Source organism: Lucilia cuprina, chromosome 4, assembly GCF_022045245.1.
Source record: "Lucilia cuprina isolate Lc7/37 chromosome 4, ASM2204524v1, whole genome shotgun sequence".
NCBI classification, from domain to species: domain Eukaryota; kingdom Metazoa; phylum Arthropoda; class Insecta; order Diptera; family Calliphoridae; genus Lucilia; species Lucilia cuprina.
Window position 1 is genome coordinate 26,907,411 of NC_060952.1, and position 26,265 is coordinate 26,933,675.

The following is a 26,265-nucleotide window of genomic DNA, read 5'->3' on the forward strand; positions in this document are numbered from 1 at the left end:
ATTTGTCTGTATTAATATAAATTAAAAATCACAGTAAAAAACTGAAACAACAAAAATAAAAAATACTTCATTAATTCCTTAATTTACTGAAAAAAATATTAAATATTTATCAGGATCTATACACAAAAACCTATGTATGTATGGTATATATTTTTACAACTTTATAAAAAAGAGAAACATTTCTAAAATGTGCTTAAATCGCTTATTCCTTTTAAGGTTAAATAAAAAATAATTCTATACTAAAAATATTCAAGTCCAAAGTGAAAAAATTATATTTTTTTCTACAATATCTGAGGTACAATTTGTTTGAGGGATTTCGAAATGTAGGCGTTTCTGTATAAGTTAAGAGTTATTTTTTTTCTACTTAGTTAAAATGTACTTTGTAACAATTAAAATTATTTTAGTTTTGCGGTCGTTTTAACGTTGTCCTATGGCTTTGTTAAGGGGAAAAACTTGTGTTACCACGCCTATTCCTTTGTTAGATCCTTCGCGGAATAGTACTCGCATGCCGGGACGTACATACTCAGGATGGCCAACGAATTGAAACATCACTGATGCACTGTCATTAGTGCCAATTTTTTCGCCGCCCATTATGCCGCGTATAATGGCTGTTTGTCTTATACTACCAATATGTACAGTTGTCTGGAATCCCACATAAATGGCAGTAGCATGAAATAATACCGATACTTTGGCCTGTAAGAAAATTTATTTAATTAATAATAAGAAAGAGCAATGTTTAAAGAAAGCATCTGAAATATTTAGAAAATTCTAGATATATTCCTGTTATCCCTTTATATATACCCATTTTGCTTATTTTTCTCTTCTCAAAATCATCCCTGAACTCTGGGGTTTCTAAAAAAATATTTTTGCCAAACATGACAGGCGGACATTGCTAAATAGTTATCGCAATCCATTTACTAAAACTAAACCTTTAAATAAAAACTATTTTTCACTAAAATCTAGATTTTTACCAAATACAAAACTTTTAAACTATACATATATCAGACACTAAATTTAAATTTTCACAAAAATCTTTGATTTTACTAATAAATCTATATCTTTACCCAAACATAAAATTTAAAAACTATATACAGATTTAATTATTAAAAAAATATTTCAGTAAAAAGAAATTAACCTGGAAAAATAGTGTACCACACGGCTCATCGTCATTATTTCCAGAATCAGCTAGTAGAACCATGCCACTACGTAACGATGGTAATTGTTGATTTGGTGTAAACGATAGTGATGCACTTTGACCAGCCCTAACTACTCGACATGGTGCCTTATTACGATGTATAGTATGAACAGTAACTGAATGAAAACTACCGCAAGGTAGTGGTCCTATTTTCATGGGCATATTTTCTGTTAGGACACCTTTTACCAATAAACCACCCACAACTGGACCAACTTCAGATACACGAAATATTTCATCTATATGAAATTCACATGATTCCTGTTCAAGGCGTTCCTTTTCCGAATTGCTAACTCCAGGCGAAAGAACATAGAGAAAACGAGTGACTAGATTTAAGCCAGAGCCCGTTACATTAGATACACAGAATATGGGTACAATGTTTTCGGAAAATTGATTCGAACCAGCCGATATAACTTCGTCAGTGTTTGTCACAACAAACGGTACTTTTCGACAACCGATCGAGGTTAGCAAATTCTTAAGCTCTTGTATAGTTTGCTCGGGAGAAGTGATGTCTGTTTTTGTTATGACCACAAAGAAGGGCATATCCAAAGCTCGCACAATTGATAAGTGTTCTTGACTAGTACCATTAAAGCCACCGCCGGCGGACACAACTAGCATGGCATAGTGTGGTGAATATCCAGATAAAGCTTGAACTGTGGTGCGCATGTAACGCCGATGACCGGCCAAATCCATAAATGTCACTAGTTTTGTAGAACGATCACTAATTTCTTCTGCTGTCATCATTTCATTGTATTTGTAATTAATTATATTTCCTTGGGCATCAAAACCCAGAGTCTCATGTGAAATACAGGATGTGCGACCCGACTGTATTTCATGCATATGCCTAAACATATTTAAACGTGCTCTTCCTCGGCCATTGTCAAATTCACCTTGCGTTAATACACCCAATAGTGTGGATTTGCCAGCATCTGCACCACCTAAAACAGCTACCCTCACTTCAATATTGTGCTGATCATCTGGTATTTTTCGCACCAAAACTTCAGCTACTGATCTGCGGCCTGCCACATATTTTCGCCTTAATACCGATGTACTGGCGCCCAATTTATGGGCCATTTGTTTAAGCGTACAGAGAGATGCATTCATGTCTTTCTCATTGAGACCATGCAGATGACCGGAATCAGATACCCCTATTTCATAGATGGCTTCGCCATGTCCCTCTCTCAAACGCCATTTCATCTGTGTTACCAAATGTTCAAATCTTTGTTTTGACGGACTTATTAACTTTAATTTGTATTCAATATTTCCTAGTTGTGGTTCGGGTGGCAATATACCTTGATCAAAATCAATTATTATTTTTTTATTATTGCTGCTATTGTTGTTGCTGTTGGAATTATTATTGCGATTATCCAATTCACTTTCACTGCTACTGCCGCCAGAATTGCCACTTTGACCACTACTGATATTTGTATTTGAATCACTGGAATTACTGTTACGTAAATCGGGTTCTTCATCAAAACCATCATCTGGTTGATTTGGATCAAAAAGACTCAGAAAAGAGTCCATTTTTTTATTTAATTATATGTTTAAAGTTGTTTGATTCCTTTTTGTTTGCTGAAAGTAATAAAAATGCATATGAATTCATGTGTGTGTGTATATTTTAAAATATGTATGTAATAATTCATATAAATTTATTTATTTACACAAGGCGTACGTCGATCAATAACAAAAATCATTTGTTTTAATTAATTGACCACCACTGCATTCTACTACCAAAAAAAACACAAGTTTTTGTAAACAAATGTATCCTCTTTGTTAAAATCTTTTAAAAATTGGCTTAAGACTAGAAAAAACGGAAAACTACAAAACAACAATAGTTTTTGTTTAGTATAACGTAAAGAAGAAAGAGAAACAAATTTGCAATGACCTTGAAATAAACAAAAAAGTGTTTAGATGGGATATTTTGTTTTTCTTCTTTAATCTACATTTGGCCATACATACACATTTAGTATTCCTTATATGTATGTCTAAAATTATTGCCTTAAAATGGTAATTTAAAAAAAAAATATGCAAAAACTTTTAAGAAATACACTAGGGTTTTTTTTATATTTTTTTATAAATCTATTACAAAATCTTCACAAATTGTTTACCTTATAGGTATTTGAAATATGTTTTTATTACACTTTTTTTACAAAAAATAACCAAATTTAAACACGTCTTTAACGGTAATATTTTAATAGTTTTGTATCAAATGATTGACTTTAGTTCTAACGTCGAATTAAATACAACGTTTTTAACTTATTTTTACTAACTTTATTATTATTATTTATATAGTATGTATCTTGTACATATTTTGTTAGTATGTTTTCACAGTAATTTTTTTCTTTGGCTTTTTGTAGTTGTCTGGCGAAGTGCTGCGCCAAAACTGAATAAATTGTTCATGTATGCATGTTGGAAGCCTTCGCACAAAGACAAAGAATAAAAGTACAAAAACAGAAAAAAACGAAAGAAACAACAGAACGTACGTAATAATGGTAATAGATGGTGTTTAATCAATGAACGACTACCAATATACTCTATTAGGTGTATTTCAATTTTACATCTGATTTTTTTATTTTTAAGCATAAATATAAGATTCCTTAATATTATGAATAATTTGAAAGCTTTAAATATATAGTACACAAATATTGGACAAATCCAGAAAATCATTTTTATATATATACAGTTGTGTTCAAAATATAGGAGTGAAAATTTGAAAAATTTTGAAAATAAATTTTTTACTGAAAGATTTACATTTTTAATTAAATATTTTTATAATTTATTTATTTAACTAGTTCTCTAATTTTTTTAACCGTTATTTTGAACGTTGAAGAAATTTATATAAAAAATATATATTTTTCTAAATTTATATACAAAATCTATTGTTCAAAATAATAGGAGTATTCGATTTAAGTTCAACTATTTTTAAAATAAAACAAAAACGAAAGCACTTTCATCTAAAATATTACTAATTAATGTGTGCCAGTACAACATCAGTCATTTTTGTAAAGATTTAATTTAGAATTTGGATTTATGAACCTCTGGAACTTGATGTCCTTCCGACAACGGTTTTGAGGGGCTTAATGACACATGTCGTGGCCGAATATCAACAAATATATAGGAATTTATTCAGAAAGCCTTAAATGATGTTATACACGAGGTCTTTTAACGATTTGATTTAGCATCAGTAAGTCGACAACCATGTAATGGCCTACTTCCTATGGAACGAGCTTCCTCCAATTTAGAATCAAAAATATTTTTATACGACAACACCACCATTTTATCAAATTTGTTTATTGGTAATATGAGAGTATATCTTGGACTAATATGTGTACCTACAACATTTGGGGTACGATACCATTTTACAATTTATTAGACCATACCCTTTTTGTCAAGACCCATCATAAATCATTCCTAGTATACAACTTCCTTGAAAGTTGGTTAGAGATTAATATTTTTCGTTTAATGGGCTTCCAATGTATTTTCTGAATTCATTTAGATTTATAAATATAATAAAGGCCGATTGGAAAAACTCTAACACAATAATTTCATAATTGATTTTCGAATGCAAAGAAATAGATTTGGATTAATCAGATATATCTAAAGATGTTCTGATGACTCCTTTTTTGCAAGTTCTCGGATGTTCTCGATGCATATATGAATGTATATACTTAATAGAGTTGGTATATAAAATTGTAGATATTACAAATTTAATTACAAATTTTAAAACTAAAGACGTTCATACACAAGTAAAAAGCGTATGTTTATATAACGTAGGGTGAATATGGTAAAATTAACAAACAGCTGGCACTATACCTTAAAAAATCGATTCTCTTTCATAAAAATAAATACTAGATCATACTTTTGTACATAATTTAATAAACCTGTTAAAATTTTTAACAACATAATTTATTCTTTTAAATTAATTATATGTATTTTTAAAAACTCTTAATACATACATATCTTATCCAGATACCCACATTTATGTACATATGTATGTAAGTATGTACCTATCTTGTTTGTAAATATTTGTTAATTTTTGGCTTTTTGCTATATTTTTGTCTATTGTTTGTTTTTATTCATTTTTTCTATACATAGTACACTACAGATGTATAAAATATGTTATGTATGTATATACATATATATATTACATACAAATGCATAATATAAAAAAAAGCTTCACGTAGTCAAGCCAAAAACAAAATTGTTTATCAACAAAATATCTATATAAGAAAACAAAACAATAAAGACACGAAAACATGTTTAGATTTTTATAGAAAACATTTGAGAGGGAAAGGCATTCATTCATATGCCTTTCCCTCTCAAATATCATAAGAACTAATTTGTGTTGTTGGCACTTTTAGTTTGGAAATAACAAGCACAAATATTTTAGCTTTAATATTTTTTTGATAAATGTCATTTTAATATACCCAGCATACGAAAAAGACAGTAATTTCCAATAATAGTTAACCACCTGGATGATCGTAATTCGTATGTTTTGGGTCATTCGTCACGAATGTACCCCTTGTAATCGAGAAGGAAGACAGTCGTTACTTTAGTGTCCCCTTTGTAAGCGGGAGCGGAGGCAGACGTCTCTTTACTGTGCTCAAGTAACCTAGAGATTATAATCTTTAAAGTTGCTTTTTTTGTACTTCCGAAAGTAGTTATTTTACCCATCTTTTGGAGAAATGATTATTACTTTCTACTAATATGCCACCATCTGGTTGACTCATATTAAAATCTTTCGGGTCAATCGTCACATTATTGTCCTTCGTATTCTAGAGAGTAGACACTTGAAATTTTTAAATTTTAGTTTGATTAATATCTTACCACCTGGCTGACTCCAATTCGTATGTTTTTGGTCTTTCGTCACAAATAAACTCTTTGTAAACGAGAATGAAGACAGTCGTCACTTTAGTGTCCCCTTTGTAAGCGAGAGCGGAGGCAATCGTCTCTTTACTGTCTCTTTGAAGGGTGTAGAGTGACGATTGACTTCCTCGTAGGACAAGCCCATGTTAAAATGGTTGGTCACCTGGGTAGTCAGGTGTAGTGGTCAGTTCCGGACTATCCCGTCGAACTGCTGGGTAATGCATTAAGTATTAATGTACCAATGTACAAATACACGCATGTAATAATATGAACAGGAACGTTTACTTAAAAAAGGAAGTATCAGACTGATATCAGTTTTACTTTTTTAACTAGAATAATTTCCATTAAGAAGTAAAATGTAGTTCAAATTTCCACACTACAGGTCACGAATTACTATGGTAATACCTATCTTGAATGTTTATAATTTAAAAAATCACATTAATGCTTTTATTTCGACCTTAACTGTAAATATTTTTTTATAATTTTAAAGTCGATTTCGTTTATATCGGTATGTATGCAAATTTCTTACCAAAATATAATCAAACATAAACTCTACTTACAACAAGTTGTGCAATTCCAAAATAGTAGTATTTATAATTCGTGCTGTGTGTATTTGTTGATTGAGTAATTTCTAATAACGATTGCGTGAGATTTGTTATTGCTTGTCTGCAAAATTCTGAAAATTTTGTGCACACAATAATTTATTTCACTAATTCAAAATACATTCAAAAAATTAATTTGTTTATTTCTATAGAAATTAACTAAATTGTTTTAGATTTATTTAACTTATCATAATTGCTAATTTTAAATAATTATGTATATTTTTATTTTAAATGCAATTTCTGCATAAAAGTATATTCCTCTTACATCGCGTAAAGTTGACAAACTACTATTTATTTAACAAAAATTTTTACTCATTTTGTCATTGGTGAAATTCAAAAATATACAGTGTTACCACATTATTTAAAATTAACAGTCACATATCATCGTTACTCCGAAAAAAATAATTGTGTTTTTTTCAGTAAAAAACTTTTATTTTGTAATTTCGCGTATTATTTTAAGCATTTTGGAGCAATATATTTTTTATATATGACTATTCTAATTAAACATTTTTTAATATTTTGAAAATACACGCGCATAAAAAAACAACAGCTCAGAGTGCGGTTATATATCATTCCATGATACAACAGCTAAAGAAAGTTTTATTAATATTTTTTGTTGAGTTGTAATTCAGGTCTGAGTTGGGGAACAACCACAAAGTATATACCCTGTGGAACAACTCTCGCGTCATCTTTTTTTTCTTAAGGACGGTCAGGCTTGTGCTTGTTGCTGGGCTTTCGACAGAATTACTTCTCACCCCGCACTAATTTAAAGCACTACTTCGTATAACTTTTCTAAATTATGCGTTGTCTTCATTAAACGCGTGCTTTCGTATTACCTCAGAGTGAGGTTATGTTTTTAACTAGTGGACACCATAAAATACTCACGATATAACCTGGTGGAGACCATTTAAACTCAAATATTTTATGACGAAGACCATTAAAACTCTAAAACTTTTTTCTGGTGGAGACCACTAATACTTTTGATGAAATTAAGTCCGGATGCTCCAACTTCCTATATGAAGGTATAGGTCGTTTGGTGGGGTTTTCTGTGGACAAACGTGTGATAACCTGGCAATATGAGTGCTTAATGTACCGCCATCCTAATTAAAACCCGAAAAAAAGAAAAATATTTTTTGTTTGTGTGAAAATCTTGTAGGTTTTACCGTTTTTAACTTTTTTGCCAAAAGGCGATTGTTCCATGTCGAGTTGGGAGTCATAATTCAGGTCTAAGTTGAGGAACATCTTTTGCGACATCGCCATTATTTCTTAAGAGGGAGTGTATTACTTCGTATAATTGTTTACATGTTATGCGTTGTTTGCATGGATTGCATGCTTTTGTTTAACTTACGTCGATTGAGGTTATGTTTGATTAAATTGGTGGAGACCAAATAATACTTTTGGTTAATTAATTGTTCGGCGCTCAAACTTCCTATATAAAAGTATAGGTCGATTGGAGGGCTCTTTCCGAACCAATGTGGGATAACCTGGCATTTTGAGTCAAAAAAGTCGAGTTGATACCATATAAATTCGACTTACAATGATCGAAACACTATTGTTCAATTCACAATCGATATCGTATCGTTGTATGTCATAAAAACTGTTCAAACTCAATTTTTTGAAACAAATCAATAATTAAAATATTACATACTACGATACAACCGTACAACACCGATTGTGAATTGGACATATATAAATTTTGTGTACAAAATTTTTCATCAAAATTCAAATATTCGAAGTTAATTTATAAAATCTAATTAATCCAAACATAACTTACAAAACCCTATTAAAACTTATCCCAACTAGGTAATCGCTGTACAGTATTTTTATTTATTCAAAATATTATTACCGTATTTTTATAAAAGATTAAACAAGCAACATAAATTATAGATAAATTTTGTATTTATTAATAAATAAATTAGATATTTTAGATATGTGTAATTAATATTTTTAAAACTTGTTTACTTATATATTAATTGCCCCTTTGATAACCAATGCCGCTACAGGATATACGAACATGATTGTTGTTCAAAGTCTCAGTTTGAAAGCGTGCACTAGTCATTTTTTCAGCTACATAAATAGCGGTTAATGTATGATTCGTAAGTGGTCCAGTCAATATAACGGAATTTCCTTTAGCCAAAGCCATATATATAATCAACTGATCCTGTACATACTCATCTACACAAACTCGATTCGTTATTAGGTTTTTCAATTTCTGAGCAGCTGTAGCACCCATTTCATTGGCATCGACTTTCTTGCCACCTAAACTGTCCGTTCCTAAAACGCACTCTGTAGATGTTATTGCTGCTAGGATACATCCGGAACCGTTATCTCTTGCCATTTCGTTAGATTCTTTATACGATTCTATATGGCACTTTTGACATTTTACGGATTGCAGTTCCTTTTGAGCTGAATTCTTCATATCATCAGCCAAGTGATTGGGTAAACGACCGGCAACAAAGCACCAGCCAACTACTTCTTGCAAATCGCCGAAATTCGTAATGCTAGCCGCCTGGACATTTCTAATGTGAGGTATAAATAATTTACAACGTCCTCCGCCACGGGGATAATAACCACGCTGTATAAGATCAAAATCGAAGGATACACCAAATTTTTCTAAATTTGGTCTTAAAACTTCAGTCATAAAATCAACTTGTGGAGCCATACCAACATTTGTACCTCCAACAAGTTCGAGCTCCGAATCTCCATCACCAAATAGCAACACGGGCAAAGCGCACTGCAATACAAGTGTTACACTAGCAGCTGTTCGGGTATCCACAAAATATTTGCCGGCCTGTATGATGCCCGGACTAAATTTCACTTCTGTTGATTTCAATTCGTTGCCGCTGACTTTGGCTTTTGTTATCTGTGCCAGTAAATTTAGACCAAAAAGATGTTGATTGGAGAGACCAGGATTGGGTCGATTTGCTCTTATATTTATAATACGAACAGGTCGGCGCAGAATGCAGCTGAGACTTAAGGCATTACGTAGAATCTGACCACCACCCTCCAAGTATTTACCGTCAATTTCCAAAAAATCACTATCGGACATTTTTGCAAAAAGTCGGCACCCAAAATAGGTTTATTACTTTAAAGGTATATTTAATAAATAACAAATAAAAAAGACTATTTAAATACAACATGATGATTAACTTTAGTAATAAATGTTACCATATCACTGCTAAAAGAGAATTTCACAAAATCGCCAAATTCTGAATCATCTAACAGATAAAGTTTGTGGTAATTTTTAAATATATTGTGAAATTAATTTTAATAAGTACATTATTATTCTTTATTTTTTTATTTTACCAGTTTTAAATTATATTATGCATATATAATTTATATTTAGCAGCATTTATCGGTCATATCATAAAACAACATGCTGCATAAGTGCATTCTTCGATATTTTATGTTAAGAAAGTTGGCAACGATGTTTAATTTACAACTCTGTGTTTTGTTTTTGCAAGATGAATTTTCGCAAGGTGTTGTTGCAGCAAAACTAAAATGTCAAATACAAAACAGTGTACACTTAATAAGGTAGCCTCGTCCGCACAGCTGATCATCAGCTTTTACAATCTTATCTGTCAAAATTCCTGTTTGTTTACATAGAAAAAAAATCGCAAAAGGTGTAAAAATTTTAAAAAGTAAAGAAAATTATGGTTTTAAAGGAGTTTTCTAGGTCAATCGTGATTAAATGTCTTTGTTATCTTTCTCTCTTGATAAAAAAAATCAGTTTCAACTATTTTTAACACGACCAATCACTTTTCACAAAAAACACGTTTAATTCGGAAAATTGGTCTTCCCAATAGATATAGTTATGATTTTCAGACATTCCACGTTTAATTAATATAATATATTAATATTAATAGTTAAAAATTTAAATAATTGCTAAAAACTCATATTTTTATTGTGTTTATTTGTTGCTTTTTCATTCTACACACACAGCATTTTTTTTGACAGATGGGATTATTCTACAATAACAAATCGCCTGTTGTTTTTGTATTGTTGTATTTGTTGTAGCGACGAGGCTACCTTATTAAGTGTACACTGATACAAAATAAGCAGCCAAAGAATAAATGCTCATATGTCAAACTCTATGTATAAAAAAATAAATGAATTAGTCTGGGTTGTATCTAAGGTTATCATATGTAAATTCGACTTGAATTTTTGTTTGTTTGCATTTTATTTTCTATAAAGCCGACAGATTATACATATTTTACTAAACTTTTAATTCAATATAATTGTTTTTATAAAAAATGGAAAAGTTGAACGCCACTTTAAATGCGGTAAAAGCTTTGCGTTCAAGTGTTCGTCAGTGTTTCGAACAATTGGCTGATGGCACAACAAAACAAGTGGATGGTACTGGTGTCGAACAGTCTGAGGAGAGCCGCAACAAATTTTTAGTTGAATTTCAGGAAAACTATGGAAATATAAATCAACAATTAAGGTTGTAATGTCTACGCTAGTAAATTTTAAGAAATAATTGTATTATATTCTCTACAGAGAAGTAGAATCGTTAATAAATGGCTTGCAAGTACCGATGAGCCCTTATTATTTGGGAAATACTACCTATTTGGCTCAGGAGATAACACAAGATCGTCAAGCTATGTACCCTCAATTGGTTAACAGTTACAAATGGATTGATAAGGTTATACTAATGGTTTTAAAATTTATTGCTTTGTTTAAATAATTTATTTTTATTTTTCAATTCATTATAGGTTCACGAGCACAGTCTTTTAGCTTTTAATAATTTAAACTTGAATAACTTGAGAAGATCTTATACATATTCTCAAAAAAGAGGTCGTGTACAATACACGTCATGCAACAATACCGATCCAGAGTAAGTGTTAAGTAAAATTAGCAAAGTCTTCTAGTGTGTGTATCAAATTAGTGTTAAATATTATTAGGACTCCGATCGAAATGGTTTGTAGTTATTCACCCCTTTTTATACCCTACACCACTATAGTGGGGAGGGTATTATGCTTTTATATTGATGTTTGTAACATCCACAAATATTGGTTCTAGACCCACCTTAAAGTATACCAATCGGCTCAGAATAACTTTCTGAGTCGATTTAGCTCTGTCCGTCTGTCTGTGTGTCCATGTAAATCTTGTGCGCACGCTACAGGTCGAAATTTTTCAAGATAGTTTGATGAAATATGGCACATACTCTTTTCTTGGTTCAACGCTATTGAAAATGGTTGAAATCGGTCCATTATTTCGCCTAGCCCGCATACAGCCGTACCGAAATTAATTTTGTGAAATAAATCAAAGATTCTTAAAATGTAAAAACATATGAAAAAAGATGTAAAAAAGGAAGAAAGGTTTTCGTATTTTCGGAAAATTAGAAAAAGCTTTTTCGTAAATATTACTAAAGAAGAGTAGTTACGATATATTCACCAAAGGTATTCCAATAAAAAAATGAATCGTAAGAAAAAGAAGAAGCAATTCCATTTCGTTTCAATGATTTACGAACGAATGTATTCTGAGTTGTAAGTTGTTGTTTATGTGGCGGAGAGTCAAATCGAAATGCAGAATACCAAAGTCTACTTATGTATGTTTTTATCTGTTTTAGCAACAATCATTATTTGCGATCCCTGATATAAACAATTGTAATATGGTATTAACCTAAATTTTTCATTCGTTACACTTTTAGATTCATCGATAATCTTTTCAATAGTGAAATTACTCATACAAATACCACCTACAAAGTTTGTCGGCCATTCAGCTCTAATGCAGTAGTCATTGTAAGTTTAAATTAAACTATAAATAAATCATTTATAAAAACAAACTTTTTTTGATAAAGGCCACAATAAGTCATGTTTTGAAAGCGGCTATAATCTGTAAAGGTGTATTAATTGAGTGGGTGACAGTGAAGGGTTACGATGAACCATTAGAAATCGAAGATCTTTGGACTGAGTCTCGCTATGAAGTATTTCGCAAAGTACAAGAGCATACACACTCGGCTATGTTGCATTTCTTTTCGCCAACACTGCCTGAATTGGCCGTTAAGAGTTATATGGTAAGTTTTTGTTAATTATTGTTAATGAAATAAGTAATAATTTTTTTGTTTAACTTTGCAGACCTGGCTTAACAGTTATAGTAAATTATTTTTGGAACCTTGCAAGCGATGTGGAAAATATGTATCGAATGGTTTGCCACCGACTTGGCGTGATTTACGAACCTTAGAACCATTTCATGAAGAATGCAAGAATTGTTAGGTTCTATCAAACATTTAGTAATTTAAGTTTAGATACAAATAAAACAACTATATATATTTTCATTTGTATGAATGAATTGATGTGGTTGTATTATGGGAGGGGGATAGTAATTGTAATAATAATAATGTTCTTTTTCTGCTTAGTTTTTCTCTTACACAACACAACTATTTTTTTTTTCTCCTCTTTAGAAAAAGTGTTATTGGTCAGATTTAAGTCTCATCTTATGCCTATAAGTGGTATTTAGGCCGAAGGGGACGGTTGTTTGGCCATAACACTTTTATATGATTTGTTTTTATTTTTCCTTTTAGTTTTTATTAAATGTTGTAGTTGTGGCCGCCAAACGTCGTTTTTCCAAACACAGGCGTGCGAAATTTTCACGCAATGTTTCGCGTAATTGCAAACGTTTTTGTTGAACCTTTTCACGTTGGCACTGATATTCTAAGACCACCTCTTGAGGAATGTAACAGTTTTCTTCGTCTTCATCATCGCCATCGAAATCGTCCTAAATTTATAGAAATTTTATATATTATATAAATATAGTTTAAAATTATACATATCAGTAAAAAAATATTTCCCGAATAACCAGTAAGCAGACAACTTTTATAAAATTGCAAATTCTAAAAAAGAATAATTCTAAAAGAATTATATTTAGTGCAGTTTTATAAAAATTGTATGTTACGAAGTATCAACTTAAAATCAATTAGTGTCAATAGTCGAAAAATAGCTTACCAACATTTGTTGTAGACTCAACGTATTCATTTGATGCTGATGGAAGAAATTGCATGAATCCAAGCCAAAACGAAATTCAAATGATTGATCACAATTATGATCATTTAAATCATCATTATCGTCATAGTGATGGTGATGGTGTTGTTCATTATCTAAATCAGCCAAGAGGCTACCATCCGACCAGGAAACTTCCGAACCCTCTGACGTGTCCTCGGGCGATGAGACAACACTAGAAGTACGTGAATTGCCATGAGATAAAGGTTCGCTGCCATAGCCCGAATCCTTAATATCACTTTCACATGGACAATCTGACTGAGGTGAATGACAATCATTACATTTAACTGTATTGGCGGTTGAGGCATTGATTGTATTTTTATTATTAATCGTGGTGGTTGTGTTAATTGATGTAGTAGTTTTAGAAACGTCCTGTACATCTGCAGAAGAATTTGATTTTAATTTATCCTTCTTTTTGTTGTTGCTGTTGTTGTTAGCAGAAACATTATTTTTCTTTTGTGGTGTTTTAAGTTTTTGTTTTTGCTTTTGTTTCTTCTTTTTCTGTTGCTGCTGTTGTTGAGTTTTTTGTTGCTGAACAGAAGATTGTTGCTGCGAATGATGTTGATTAACATCGTCGTCGTCATCTTCCTCACCACCAACATCTTCATGAGTTTCTTCGAGATGATCACATTCAACACCTGCGTCTTCCTCAATATCTTTCTGGCCAGCAGTTAAAGCTTTCCTATTTTTATCTTTCTCCTTTACGTTCCCTTTAAAGTCTACGACTTCTACGTCACACACATCATTACTCGACACAGAGTTTTCATGCGATTCCTCATCGTCTTCCTGCTCTTGATGATCATCGTCATCGGCTCCTTCGGAATTTGCGTCGTTGTTATGATCACACATGCGATGGGAGTTTTTCTTCTCATTCTTCTTCTTCTTTTTCTTCAATTTCTTTTGTTCGCGCTTGTGTTCTTTGGCTTTTTCGGCACGACTAATCTCCTGATATAGCAGTTCCAAATTGCTGATACCCTGTTTCTTTTCCACCGACATGTCAAAGCTGCGACACAGGGCATGAACACCAACAGCGGCTAAAACTTGACAGGCACGTTCCTCTTCCCGTAAACTTACATAGACACGACGCAGACGTTCGTACATAATCATGCCAACACATGTCAGTACCTCTTCCTGGGCGATTTCTAATGTTTTCGCATGACGTTCACGTAGTTTCGAATAGCTGAAAACATAACAAAAGTTTAGCTAACAAGTTTTATAAAGAATATTAAATAAACTTACCTTCCGTTGACTTCGGGTTCGGCGCGCCTTATAAGAGCGTCGAGAAAGTCGATTTTATTCGTGAAAACATGTATGTGCTTGTCGGGATGACACTTTTTAATATTGGCATAAAGTGCCGCGACATAGCCCTTCTCCTTCGTTGTCGTCTCACCCACTAAAATTTTATAAGCTTTTTCGATCTGCAAGAAACACAAAAATACGTTCATAATTGTATACTTTGGTGTTCACATTTACACACCAACCTTTGTACGACAACCGTTGCAAAATTTATGTTTCTTCAAATAATTCTCCAGCACTTCATGCAGTTCTTTCGTTTCGATAACAGCCAATTCATCACGGCAATTATGCTTCATGGATGACCACACTTCACGCCATGTTTCCGAAAAAGGTTTCGAACGAAATGCATCCAACGAATGTAAAACACAACGTGTCTTATTACGCAATTTACTCTCTAACAAATTATTTAAAATCTCATGATGACGATAGAGCAGGGTTCCCAAGGCTTGTGGCGTTTTCATTTTCTCCTCTGTTATACTAAGTACACCAGAGTTTTTGAGTACCAAAGGATCTAGAGTTGGTTGTCCAGAAATAATAAGTTGATAAAATAAACGTTCAACACGACGTCGACAGCCAACACATTGTACACACTGATTAAGTACCGATACAAAAGTATTGCTGTTTATTTCCAGGGATGTACGTAATTCCTCACTTGTCAACAGATTAAATTTGCGTGTAAATTCTTCCAGTTCCTTACCGCGAATATGAGGACTATCGATACACAGACCTTTGCTATTTAAATCCATAAGCATCTTAAAATAAATGAAAAGAAATATATGTATATAATAGTTAATCGAAATATGTTATTACAATTGTTTCAAGTTAAGATTTCGAGTTATTAGGTTAGGTTATGTTATGCAGACTGCTTACTGACAAGAGTAAGTCTTTACTTGGGTCCTTTAAGGCCCCTTTGTAACGTCTGTAAAGAGAAGAAGATTTGGGATATTTGGAAGGAAAAATAGTGGTATGGACAGTAGTAAAGATACAGAATAGAACATATAATAATAATAGAGATATGTAATAATAGCGCATAAAGATAAGGCCAAGACTATGTTTCAAGAAACAAAAGATCGTAGTATGTAATTAGTTACACACCCACTTTGACAATTTCAAGAATGCTAGTATACACCCAGGTTAAACATCTGATAAATCAGATAGATCAGAGAAGTGAGACGAGCCCAGCGCCTGATTCCGGAACGATTGCAGGGCCGGATAGTTACACAGAAGATGGGTAATTGATTCCTCCTCCTCATTATGACAGCTCCTACAAAAGTCATTATATGGAATACCAATACGTCTAGCATGGTTTCCGAACTTTGAATGACCGGTAAGAACCGATAACAGAGCGCTAAGACACATTCTGTTTAGCCCTATAATGTAGGATGTTTTATGAGAATCCATACGAGGCCACAGTAGCCTAGCGATCGAGCAGGTGTGCTCCTGAGACCACCGTTCCTGAGCTGATCTAAAGCAATAATCAAGTATTTGTTTCTTGATGACCGTTAGGGGGACACCACAGAACTGGTCTATATCCAGTATGGACATCCTCGTACCGGCTTTTGCCAAAATGTCAGCAGTAGTATTGCCAGTTATATCCCCGTGTCCTTTGACCCAAACGAGGGTAATTGTTGAATGTCTCGCCATCTCATTTAGAGACGCCCGGCATTCTTGGACAATTTTTGATGTAGAATACTTATTACTTTTAGTTATTTAATTAATTATTTATATTAATTTTTATTTAACAAGCTTGACTATAGGCCACATGAGGTTAGAAATTTATAATTCCATTTTTAACTCCAGTTTATATTTGCATTTTAAACAGTAAAATATTATATCAAACAAGAGTTGTATTGTATAGTTTTATCCATCATCTTACAACTTTATTTAAGGAAATTGTGTTGTAAATTAGTTCATTATTTACAATGATATATTAAGTATTTATATTTGAGCGGAATATTTGTATTTAATTAATATTTGTTTAAATTGTTTGACCTAATCGGAAACAAAGTCCAATTGGACATCATGCTGTCGAATTTTAAAAATTGAATAAGAAAATATTAAGAAATGCTGAAATTGTAGTATCCACTTTATAACTTGCCCCCTGTTGTAAGCTAAAATAATTTTTAATAAATTATTTTGAATTTTTAAATAAATTTTACATTTCAGGAAATATATAAAATTTGTGTGATATATTTTTCCTCTGCTTTATATATTTTACTAATTAACACAATGAATATTTTTTTTAATATTTTAAAAAAAGTGCTTGTTGTTAAATGTGAATAAATGTACTAATAACACTTTTAAAACTCTGCTTATACTATGTAACTTCTAAAAAATGTGTGTTTTTGAACCTGTTTTAATTTCTGTTTTGCTGCTTTATACTACTGCATCTTGGTGGTCAGAGTAAAATAATAGCAATAAAATAGAAACACACATTAACAACTAAAACTTGTAATAACAAAAAGGAAAACATTCACGAATAACAATAAAGAAAGTTAAGCTAATATTTATAACAAATTAAATAAAAAACTAATTGAACATCATTATTGCTGCATTAATGGTTGATTATGAGGGCGTTTTTACATGCTGGGAGTTAGTAGGCGTTAGATTTCTTATCTTAAACTCGAACATTATTTAAACAAGATTATTAATAATGCATGCGAAAGTTGTAAAATTAAAAGAAATATTATGTACTATACATTAAAACATAAAAATTTCTAATAAAATCGGCAAGAAAATACTGCTAGCTGTTGCGACAAGAGATGTGATAAACAAATTAATATTCAAGGTTCTTTTTTGTCACTAATAAATATATGTATAGAAAAAAAAAAAACAAGTAACAATTATGGTAGGGCATGCCCGGCAATATTTTACCCTATGTTAAAAGAAACTGAGAAAAGGCCCAATATGGGGGCTAATTTTTAGAAAACTTTATATAAGTCTCTGGATAGCCGAACATTATAGAATTGCATTTTTTTTAACAAATAATTTTTTGGTTCAATTATCAATAAACTAACTTTTTAATGAAAACTTTTGATTAATTGGATCAATTATGGATCATTTCTTATAAAATTGATAAGATGCAATTTAGATTCAGATGCTAAATTCCATAAAATTTCTCTATGAAAATCTAAATGTAGGTTGATTACTAAAAACGTTTAATAATTTTTGACGTTACATGCTTTAATGCAAACGCATAATACCTTCCTCGTACTAGTGTAGAGTATCAAAAAACCAAAACAGAAGTGAAGCGACATCGAGAATTAAAATAAATATCAAGTCTAATCAACGCGTCAGCTGCACCTTAATTTAAAAGGGTGGTGGTGGTGGCAAATGGGGCGCACGCAAATGCTGGTCTTACAAGCTTATTAATTTTATTTTTTCTTCAAAATTATTTATTCCATTACTTTTTGCATGCTTACCACTAAATTTTCATCTCCTGCATTCACGGGTAATTGTCTCCGGCCGACGTTTAAATAACTTTGCAAATCCTCCGTTCTGTAGACGTAGGTTAGACGCGCCATGTTTTATTAATAAAAAAAAATAAATTTCGGTCGCTTATCGTTTTGCTTTCTTTTTCTATTTTTTTCCACTTAACCACGTATACTTTCAGCTTTCTTATTGTTTATTGTTAATGCAATGAAATTATAATTACATTAGTTGATTTTTTAGTTTTCCTATGAAATTTTCTTATATTTTAAAGTTATTTTAGAAAATTTTTCCTCTTTAAGTAATAAAGAAAAACCGATGTGAAATTTGACAAACTCGTCGTCGTTCAGCAATCTCTTTTCTTCTTTTTTCTTTTGATCTCACATACATGAAAAGACGTGTTGCCACTCTTATTCGGGAAGAATTGTGCAACTCTGTTATAGCTTAAAATACCATTAAAATATAATTAAATAGTAGATTTATGTAGGTTAATTAGTGTTAAAAGTTTTTTTGTTTAAATAATTAGACATTCTTAGAGGAAATGTTGCATAAAATCAGAGTAAAACAGAAAACATATGTGCTGCATTTTACATTGAAAAGTATGGCATCTTTATATAAATCAGTGAAGTATTTTAAGGTACTATATGTAAAGTACAAAAATAGTGTTGCATTTCTGACTTTTAAATATTTATATTTTTTATATATATTATATATATTATCTTTTAAATTTTTTTCTTTATGTCTACGCAGAGAAACTTTTGTTTCAGCAACTACGTATTAAATGCAATAATTTGTTTTTGAACGAATGAGATGAATAATAAAATAAGTTTCCGAATACAAGAAACTCCGTTCCACAAAAGATGAATTTTATTAATATCTCTTTCTCTCACACATATAAAATTAAAAGATTCCAAAAAAGTTTCCCTGTTTAGACCGATACTTGTGCCATCGCGACACATCGTTTATAAATATAGTTCAAAATTATGAAAAATTTGATTTTGAGCCGCCGCCAATGCTTTTGGTTTCAATCGCCGTTGTAATTTGTTATTGGTATTGGAATTTGCGCGCAGGAAAAAAAAACGAAAATAACACAAAAATTGCAAAATTTTGCAAAAAATCATAAATCCTCGGAAGGAATTTATTAAAATTTCATAATAAACAGAAATATACATAAAACTGCAAATAAGAAAAGGAAAAAGAGTTAAAAATGTCACAATATCATTATGTGGTCACGGCACAAAAGCCAACAGCTGTAGTGGCTTGTGTTACCGGTGAGTAAGTGGGAAAATGCATTTTGGACGCGAGTAATAAAGAATTTCTATTAAGTCTATTATATATATAGCTTCACCTTAAACGGGGAATTGATTTTTTATTATTGCTGTTTGCGTAAAATGGGTAGAATTTTAATATATTTTTTGTTTGTGGGTATGTGTCTTTGCAGGAAACTTTACTTCGCCCACAGATTTAAATTTAATTATTGCGCGTAATAGCCAATTGGAAATAGATTTAGTAACACCAGAGGGTTTGAGACCTCTTAAGGAAGTAAATATATATGGCCAGATAACGGTAATGAAGCATTTTCGTCCCCAGGTAAATTGAAGAAAGCAAAAACACGTTGTGGCACCACATGGTATGACCATAAATAATAATTTTATTTTCTTTGGTTTCTTAACTCCATTCTAATAGGATAGCAAAAAGGATCTATTATTTATACTTACACATCGTTATAATGTCATGATTTTAGAATGCTGTATGATTGGCGATCAGATAAAGGTCATAACTAAAGCTCATGGCAATGTCTCGCATCAATATAGTCCACCGACGGATGGTGGTGTTATGGCAGTTATAGATCCTAAAGCACGCGTTATTGGTATGTGTTTATACATGGGTTTATTTACCATAATACCCTTGGATAAAGAAACTAGTGAATTGAGAGCAACTAATCTACGGTAGGTGGTTTATATGTGTACTCTCTCATAAGCGGACACCTAAGGGACTGATAAATTTGTCCACTTATGGGAGGTCTCAGCTTATAAGAGTGATAAAGATTTGTTTTTATTATATTTATCTTTAAACCATTTCGTTCTGAATTCGATTAATAACATTCGAGAATTGAACAAGTGCTGCTAGTGGAAGATTACCTTCTGGGGTCCAACAGTTATCATCATAGGAGCTGTCTCTTTTCCCAAACCCAGATTTCTTGAAACAATTTTGTATTGTCTGTGGACTTACTTGTTCCCACGCTTTGTGTGTAAAATAAGCGACATCTATTTGCGTCTTCCATTTGCAACTAAATATTTATTTAAAATAACTATTTGTAACGACTTGATTTAGTGGCTGACAAAAAGCTGGACTTACTTGTTCCCACACTTTGTGTGTAAAATAAACGACATCTATTTGCGTAACGACTTGATCTAGTGGCTGACAAAAAGCTGTTGTATTTGGTGGGAAAAAATTACTTATAAATTTTTTAATTTCAAATCTCGAGGATGATAAGTCGTATAAATAGCACAACTTTCCGTTCTTGTATTTGCATTTTCCTATTAAACTGCACTAAAAAATTAGTCATCAATTCTGATGTCATCCAAGCCTTTTTATATGATCGCCATGTAACCGGTAAATTGTTTATGTTGATGTTGCGAAACGCCCGTGGCTTTGCAGCTTTTTCGGTAAAATTCATGACATCATTTTGGTTTACACTAGCGGCTTCTCCAGAAATTGTACGGAAGGATATATTATGTCGTTTTTTGAATCTTTCAAGCCAGCTAGATGATGCACTAAAATCGGCGAAATATATATTTTCTGAAATTTATTTAGCTCTGCTTCTTGCAAGAGTGCTCGACAGAGGAATAGCTTTATTTCGAGCCAAACCATTCGTAACACATTTTATCAATGCAAGGACCCTTTGGACTTAACATACTCCTTCTTTTTCTCTCTGGATTGACAATTTTAAAATTTGGTCTTTATTTTTTAAAATGCAAGCAGCTTGAGTTTGTTTTCATGACATTAACTTTTTCTTTAATACTTAACGCAGCTTTAGGCATGGCAATTTCAGAATGTGTAGATTTCCGTTGGTACGGAAAGAGCCCCCTAATCGACTTATACCTTCATATAGGAAGTTGGAGCCCCGAATAAATTATAAATCCAAAGTATTATATGGTCTCCACCTGTTCAATTTAACATAACCTCAATGAGTTAAGTTAAACGAAAGCACGAAAGTAAACGAAAAACAGTGTTGTATTTCTGTAATCTGTCCGGTTATGGAAAAAAATCTCCTTTGGTATGAAAAATGTACCCGCGTCCTGTTATAGGAGGGTTTTCCACTCAAAAGGAAAAAATTATGGGACGTGTCCACTTTAGAGAGGTGTCCGCAAAGAGAGAGAGAGAGAACACTATAATATAATAATGCTATACGATAATCAAATTTGGTTTTTATCTTGCAGCATGGACGAATTGAATGTATATGATGTGGAATTTCTTTATGGCTGCATTAATCCCACTATTATTGTAATACACAAAGATAACGATGGTCGTCATGTTAAAACCCATGAAATCAATTTACGTGACAAAGAATTTATGAAAATTGCCTGGAAGCAAGATAATGTTGAAACAGAAGCCACTATGTTGATTCCCGTACCCACACCTTTAGGTAATTAGCTTTAAATTTAATTTACATACACTTTATTTAATTAATTCTAAAATTTAGGTGGAGCAATTGTTATTGGACGTGAATCAATTGTTTATCATGATGGTAATAGTTATCATGCTGTAGCTCCTTCAACTTTTAAGGTATTATAATTTTAATTATATTATATTATACACTAATGTCTTTTTTGCATTTCAAGTGACAATATGCCCAAATTTTGGATTATGTTTAAAAAAATATATTTTTATTTTTTATTTTTGTTTTAGCAAAGTACCATTAACTGCTATGCACGCGTTGATAGTAAAGGCCAACGCTATTTACTTGGCAATATGTATGGCCAATTGTTTATGCTGTTTTTGGAAACTGCCGATAATGGCAAAGGTTGTGCATCGGTACGAGAAATAAAAGTAGAACTTTTGGGTAAGTAAATACAAATATTAAAACTCGTAAGTTACCCTAAGCATAAGATTAATTTTTAACAATTTCCAATTCAAGGTGAAATTTCAACACCGGAATGCATAACATATTTGGATAATGGTTTCCTCTTTATTGGCTCTAAACATGGTGACTCTCAATTGGTACGTTTAAGTACAACACCAAATGAAAGTGGTTCATACGTTATACCCATGGAGAATTTTACAAATTTAGCACCGATATTAGATTTGGCTGTAGTCGATTTAGATCGTCAAGGACAAGGTCAGATAATAACCTGTTCTGGTACATTTCAAGATGGTTCTTTAAGAATTATAAGGTATTTACAAATTTTTAGCAACATATTAAAAACAGCAAACAAATGTAATATTTTTTTTGTATTACACAGAATCGGTATTGGTATACAGGAACATGCCTGTATTGATTTGCCCGGCATTAAGGGCATGTGGTCCCTTAAGGTAGGCATAGATGATAGTTCTTTTGAGAATACTTTGGTGCTGGCATTTGTGGGTCATACACGTATTTTGACCTTAACGGGTGAGGAAGTCGAAGAGACCGATATACCCGGCTTTTTAAGCGATCAGCAAACTTTCCACTGTGCCAATGTGGATTACGATCAGGTAATGTGTGTTATAGTTTAATTATTATAATTTTTTTTATATATTCTACTTTGTTCTGTAGATTATCCAAGTTACTCCCTTAACTGTGCGCCTCATTAAAAGTACTACCAAAAATCTTGTCTATGAGTGGCAACCTAGCGCTGGCAAACGTATTGGTGTTGTTTCTTGCAATGCTCAACAAATTGTTATTGCTTCGGCCCGTGACGTTTTCTATTTGGAAATTGAAAATGAAAAACTTGTGCAGGTTTCACAAAAAACATTGGAATATGAAGTGGCTTGTTTGGATATTACTCCTTTGGGTGATGGTAAAAATCGTTCAGATTTAGTAGCTGTTGGTCTATGGACTGACATATCAGCTGTCGTTTTAACTTTACCCAATTTGGATGTGTGTCACACTGAAAAATTAGGAGGAGAAATTATACCTCGTTCGATTTTGATGACCACCTTTGAGGGCATTAATTATTTATTGTGTGCTTTAGGTGATGGTTCCATGTTTTATTTCATTTTAAATAAGGATAATGGTAATCTTACCGATAAGAAAAGAGTCACTTTGGGTACACAACCCACTACGTTGAGAACCTTTAAATCATTTGCCACCACCAATGTATTTGCCTGCTCAGACAGACCCACGGTTATATATTCATCCAATCACAAATTGGTATTCTCAAATGTGAATTTGAAAGAGGTCAATCATATGTGCTCCTTAAATGCACAAGCCTATCCGGATAGCTTGGCCTTAGCTACTAAGAACTCGGTTATTATTGGTACCATTGATGAAATACAAAAGTTGCATATACGCACGGTGCCTTTGGGAGAGGGACCACGTCGTATTGCCTACCAAGAGAGTTCTCAAACATTTGCCGTAGCCACCATGCGTATTGATGTCCAGGGGAGAGGTGGCCCTAAACCCACCAGAGCCAGTGCTTCTACTCAAGCCCAAAATATCACTTATGCATCAAATATAGTACCCAAGCCTGGAGCTTGCAATACAGCTACAACTAATGCTGAAATCGGACAAGAATTGGATATTAGTAATCTTTTGATTATCGATCAGAACACCTTTGAGGTTCTGCATGCTCATCAATTTATGCCCTCGGAATCGATTATGTCCATTATGTCTGCCCAATTAGGAGATGATCCGAATTCGTATTATGTTGTATCTACCGCTTTACTATATGCCGACGAACCGGAACCTACAGTTGGTCGTATTATAATATTCCATTATCATGATGGAAAATTGACTCAAGTGGCTGAGACGAAAATCGATGGTGGTTGTTATTCGATGGTTGAATTTAATGGCAAAGTTTTGGCTGGTATCAATAGTTTTGTTCGCCTGTACGAGTGGACAAATGAAAAGGAATTGAGAATGGAATGTAATATACAGAAGAACATAACTGTATTGTGTTTGAAAGCTAAAGGTAAGATATATACATTTCACATTTCAATGATTAAATGAACATTTTCATAACTTAATGAAATTCACCACAATTTTTTATAAAATTTTTCCATAAAAAGAATTTAGTACAAATTTTTTTCTAAACAAAATTCATTACAAAATCTTTTCTAAAAAAAACTTTCAGGCGACTTTATTCTAATTGGCGATTTAATGCGTTCGATGACCTTATTGCAACATAAACAAATGGAGGGCATTTTCATTGATATTGCCAGAGATAGTGATCCGAAATTTATGCGTGCAATTGAAATTTTGGATGATGATACATTTTTAGGATCCGAAGATAATGGCAATCTTTTTGTATGTCAAAAAGACAGGTAATTAAATCTAGATATACTTTTCATTATTACATCAGTTCAAAACTAACAAAAACATAAAAATTTTCAATTTTTTTCTAGCGCTGCCACAACTGATGAATTACGTTCTGAATTACCCGAAGTGGCACGTTTTCATTTGGGTGATTATGTTAATGTTTTTCGACACGATTCGTTGGTCATGCAGAATGTTGGCGAACGTACTACACCGAACCAGGGTTGTGTCCTGTATGGTACTGTTATGGGTGCCATTGGTATTGTAACTCAAATACCACAAGACTTTTATGATTTTCTTCATAGTCTAGAGGAACGTCTTACAAATGTTATTAAATCAGTGGGTAAAGTTGATCACTCGTATTATCGCAGTTATCAGACTTCACAGAAAACAGAACCTTGTGAGGGTTTCATAGATGGAGATCTTATTGAGAGTTTTCTCGACTTAACTCGAGAAAAAATGAAAGAATGTGTTACGGGCTTAGAGGTGAGTACATTTATTCTACTTATATATAATTTTTTTTAATTGGCTACGTACAGATAGATACATTCATTAAAATCGTATTAACAAAATGTTAAAAATGCATTCGCTAACAAAATCTTTGTCATATACATTACAATCAAACTAAGATTCAAACATTATTTTTTCTTTCTTTGCGCCTTTCAATTCCTCGTTGCAGATAACCATGAATGGCGAGAAAAAAGATGCGGATGTCGATGATGTCATTAAAATTGTAGAGGATCTTACAAGAATGCATTGAATAGTATTCTTTATTAGAAACAGAAAAAAACATTTATTCACTTTGTTTTTCTTTTTTTTTCCTATACAAATTACCTTTTTCTAAAGATGTTCCTTTTTTGAAGTTTTCAAAAAAAAACTGATTGTTGAATTCATCAGTTTTCTCTGTTTTTTTATTTTTGTTTTAAATACCTTTTTTTTTGTTCCGCTTTTTATATTTTTTCAAACTTTTATTTTTGCTTATTTAATACTCTCCTTTTTTATATAACATTATATACTACACTTTATATAATTTCTTTTCCCATTGAAAGAAACCAGGTATTTAAAAAAAAGTAATGAAACAATTTCTAATTACCATTCGAATTGCAAGGGAATGTATGTTAAATACAAAACAAACAAAAAAATACGCCTGTAATCTATAATTAAAAACTATTACATATTTCTACAGAAGAAACATTTAAAAAATATAAATATTATTAACAAAATTATTTTTAAGGTAGACTTTAAAAAAGTTCTCTACCTATTTACGATGTTTTTTGTGGCACTATCCGAAATAATAAAATATCAAAAAAAATATATAAAAATATTATTTCTTTCTTTGTGTTAGTGTAAATCCAAGTGTTAAAAAAAGTTAAAAGTTTTAAAAACAATGTGAGGAGTTTCCAAAAATAGTGCTTCGAT

General features: G+C 32.0%; 5 protein-coding genes across 6 annotated transcripts; 2 read left to right on the forward strand and 3 right to left on the reverse strand.

Moving 5' to 3' along the window:
- Positions 1–2: 2 nt before the first annotated feature.
- On the reverse strand, positions 3–6,932 carry LOC111690483 (GTP-binding protein 2). 2 transcript variants are annotated; one of them, XM_023452979.2, is made up of 3 exons: positions 3,301–3,735; positions 1,136–2,764; positions 3–693 (listed from the first exon to the last, which is right to left on the reverse strand). In XM_023452979.2, exons 2-3 carry the CDS (start codon positions 2,714–2,716, stop codon positions 418–420), a joined length of 1,857 nt encoding a protein of 618 aa, XP_023308747.1. In that variant the 5' UTR covers positions 2,717–2,764; positions 3,301–3,735; the 3' UTR covers positions 3–417. The 2 variants fall into 2 exon arrangements, with proteins under 2 accessions (XP_023308747.1, XP_023308740.1); XM_023452972.2 differs by lacking the exon at positions 3,301–3,735 and adding an exon at positions 6,619–6,932 and having other exon boundaries at positions 5–693.
- Positions 6,933–8,541: 1,609 nt separating this feature from the next.
- On the reverse strand, positions 8,542–9,866 carry LOC111690630 (RNA 3'-terminal phosphate cyclase). Its single transcript, XM_023453151.2, has 2 exons — positions 9,829–9,866; positions 8,542–9,745 (listed from the first exon to the last, which is right to left on the reverse strand). The coding sequence occupies exon 2, from the start codon at positions 9,707–9,709 to the stop codon at positions 8,630–8,632; it is 1,080 nt and encodes a 359-aa protein (XP_023308919.2). The 5' UTR covers positions 9,710–9,745; positions 9,829–9,866; the 3' UTR covers positions 8,542–8,629.
- An 892-nt stretch (positions 9,867–10,758) lies between these two features.
- LOC111690634 (mediator of RNA polymerase II transcription subunit 27) lies at positions 10,759–12,954 on the forward strand. The gene is made up of 6 exons (XM_023453165.2): positions 10,759–11,104; positions 11,161–11,305; positions 11,376–11,497; positions 12,314–12,404; positions 12,464–12,679; positions 12,741–12,954. Exons 1-6 carry the CDS (start codon positions 10,914–10,916, stop codon positions 12,876–12,878), a joined length of 903 nt encoding a protein of 300 aa, XP_023308933.1. The 5' UTR covers positions 10,759–10,913; the 3' UTR covers positions 12,879–12,954.
- Positions 12,935–18,752, reverse strand: LOC111690465 (gametogenetin-binding protein 2-like). Its single transcript, XM_023452948.2, has 5 exons — positions 18,380–18,752; positions 15,143–15,709; positions 14,901–15,079; positions 13,608–14,841; positions 12,935–13,380 (listed from the first exon to the last, which is right to left on the reverse strand). The coding sequence occupies exons 1-5, from the start codon at positions 18,479–18,481 to the stop codon at positions 13,183–13,185; spliced, it is 2,280 nt and encodes a 759-aa protein (XP_023308716.2). The 5' UTR covers positions 18,482–18,752; the 3' UTR covers positions 12,935–13,182.
- Positions 18,753–19,430: 678 nt separating this feature from the next.
- On the forward strand, positions 19,431–26,162 carry LOC111690457 (DNA damage-binding protein 1). Its single transcript, XM_023452938.2, has 12 exons — positions 19,431–19,657; positions 19,828–19,976; positions 20,073–20,335; positions 21,830–22,035; positions 22,093–22,175; positions 22,299–22,452; positions 22,528–22,783; positions 22,853–23,084; positions 23,146–24,502; positions 24,665–24,854; positions 24,936–25,332; positions 25,526–26,162. Exons 1-12 carry the CDS (start codon positions 19,594–19,596, stop codon positions 25,604–25,606), a joined length of 3,432 nt encoding a protein of 1,143 aa, XP_023308706.2. The 5' UTR covers positions 19,431–19,593; the 3' UTR covers positions 25,607–26,162.
- The last annotated feature ends 103 nt before the right edge of the window (positions 26,163–26,265 follow it).

What these genes read in the sequence shown, in the direction of transcription:
- LOC111690630 (XM_023453151.2), bottom strand. Translation starts at nt 9,709, where the DNA reads ATGTCCGATAGTGATTTTTTGGAAATTGACGGTAAATACTTGGAGGGT.
- LOC111690483 (XM_023452979.2), bottom strand. Translation starts at nt 2,716, where the DNA reads ATGGACTCTTTTCTGAGTCTTTTTGATCCAAATCAACCAGATGATGGT. An exon ending in GTGGTACACTATTTTTCCAG is followed by an intron (nt 694 to 1,135) that starts GTTAATTTCTTT and finishes ATTTTCTTACAG; the next exon opens with GCCAAAGTATCGGTATTATT.
- LOC111690634 (XM_023453165.2), top strand. Translation starts at nt 10,914, where the DNA reads ATGGAAAAGTTGAACGCCACTTTAAATGCGGTAAAAGCTTTGCGTTCA. An exon ending in AATATAAATCAACAATTAAG is followed by an intron (nt 11,105 to 11,160) that starts GTTGTAATGTCT and finishes TATTCTCTACAG; the next exon opens with AGAAGTAGAATCGTTAATAA. An exon ending in TGCAACAATACCGATCCAGA is followed by an intron (nt 11,498 to 12,313) that starts GTAAGTGTTAAG and finishes TTACACTTTTAG; the next exon opens with ATTCATCGATAATCTTTTCA.
- LOC111690457 (XM_023452938.2), top strand. Translation starts at nt 19,594, where the DNA reads ATGTCACAATATCATTATGTGGTCACGGCACAAAAGCCAACAGCTGTA. An exon ending in TAGCTCCTTCAACTTTTAAG is followed by an intron (nt 22,176 to 22,298) that starts GTATTATAATTT and finishes TTTTTGTTTTAG; the next exon opens with CAAAGTACCATTAACTGCTA. An exon ending in TTTGTATGTCAAAAAGACAG is followed by an intron (nt 24,855 to 24,935) that starts GTAATTAAATCT and finishes ATTTTTTTCTAG; the next exon opens with CGCTGCCACAACTGATGAAT.
- LOC111690465 (XM_023452948.2), bottom strand. Translation starts at nt 18,481, where the DNA reads ATGGCGCGTCTAACCTACGTCTACAGAACGGAGGATTTGCAAAGTTAT. An exon ending in CAGGAGATGAAAATTTAGTG is followed by an intron (nt 15,710 to 18,379) that starts GTAAGCATGCAA and finishes ATTTATTTTAAG; the next exon opens with ATGCTTATGGATTTAAATAG. An exon ending in GAACCCGAAGTCAACGGAAG is followed by an intron (nt 14,842 to 14,900) that starts GTAAGTTTATTT and finishes TTATGTTTTCAG; the next exon opens with CTATTCGAAACTACGTGAAC.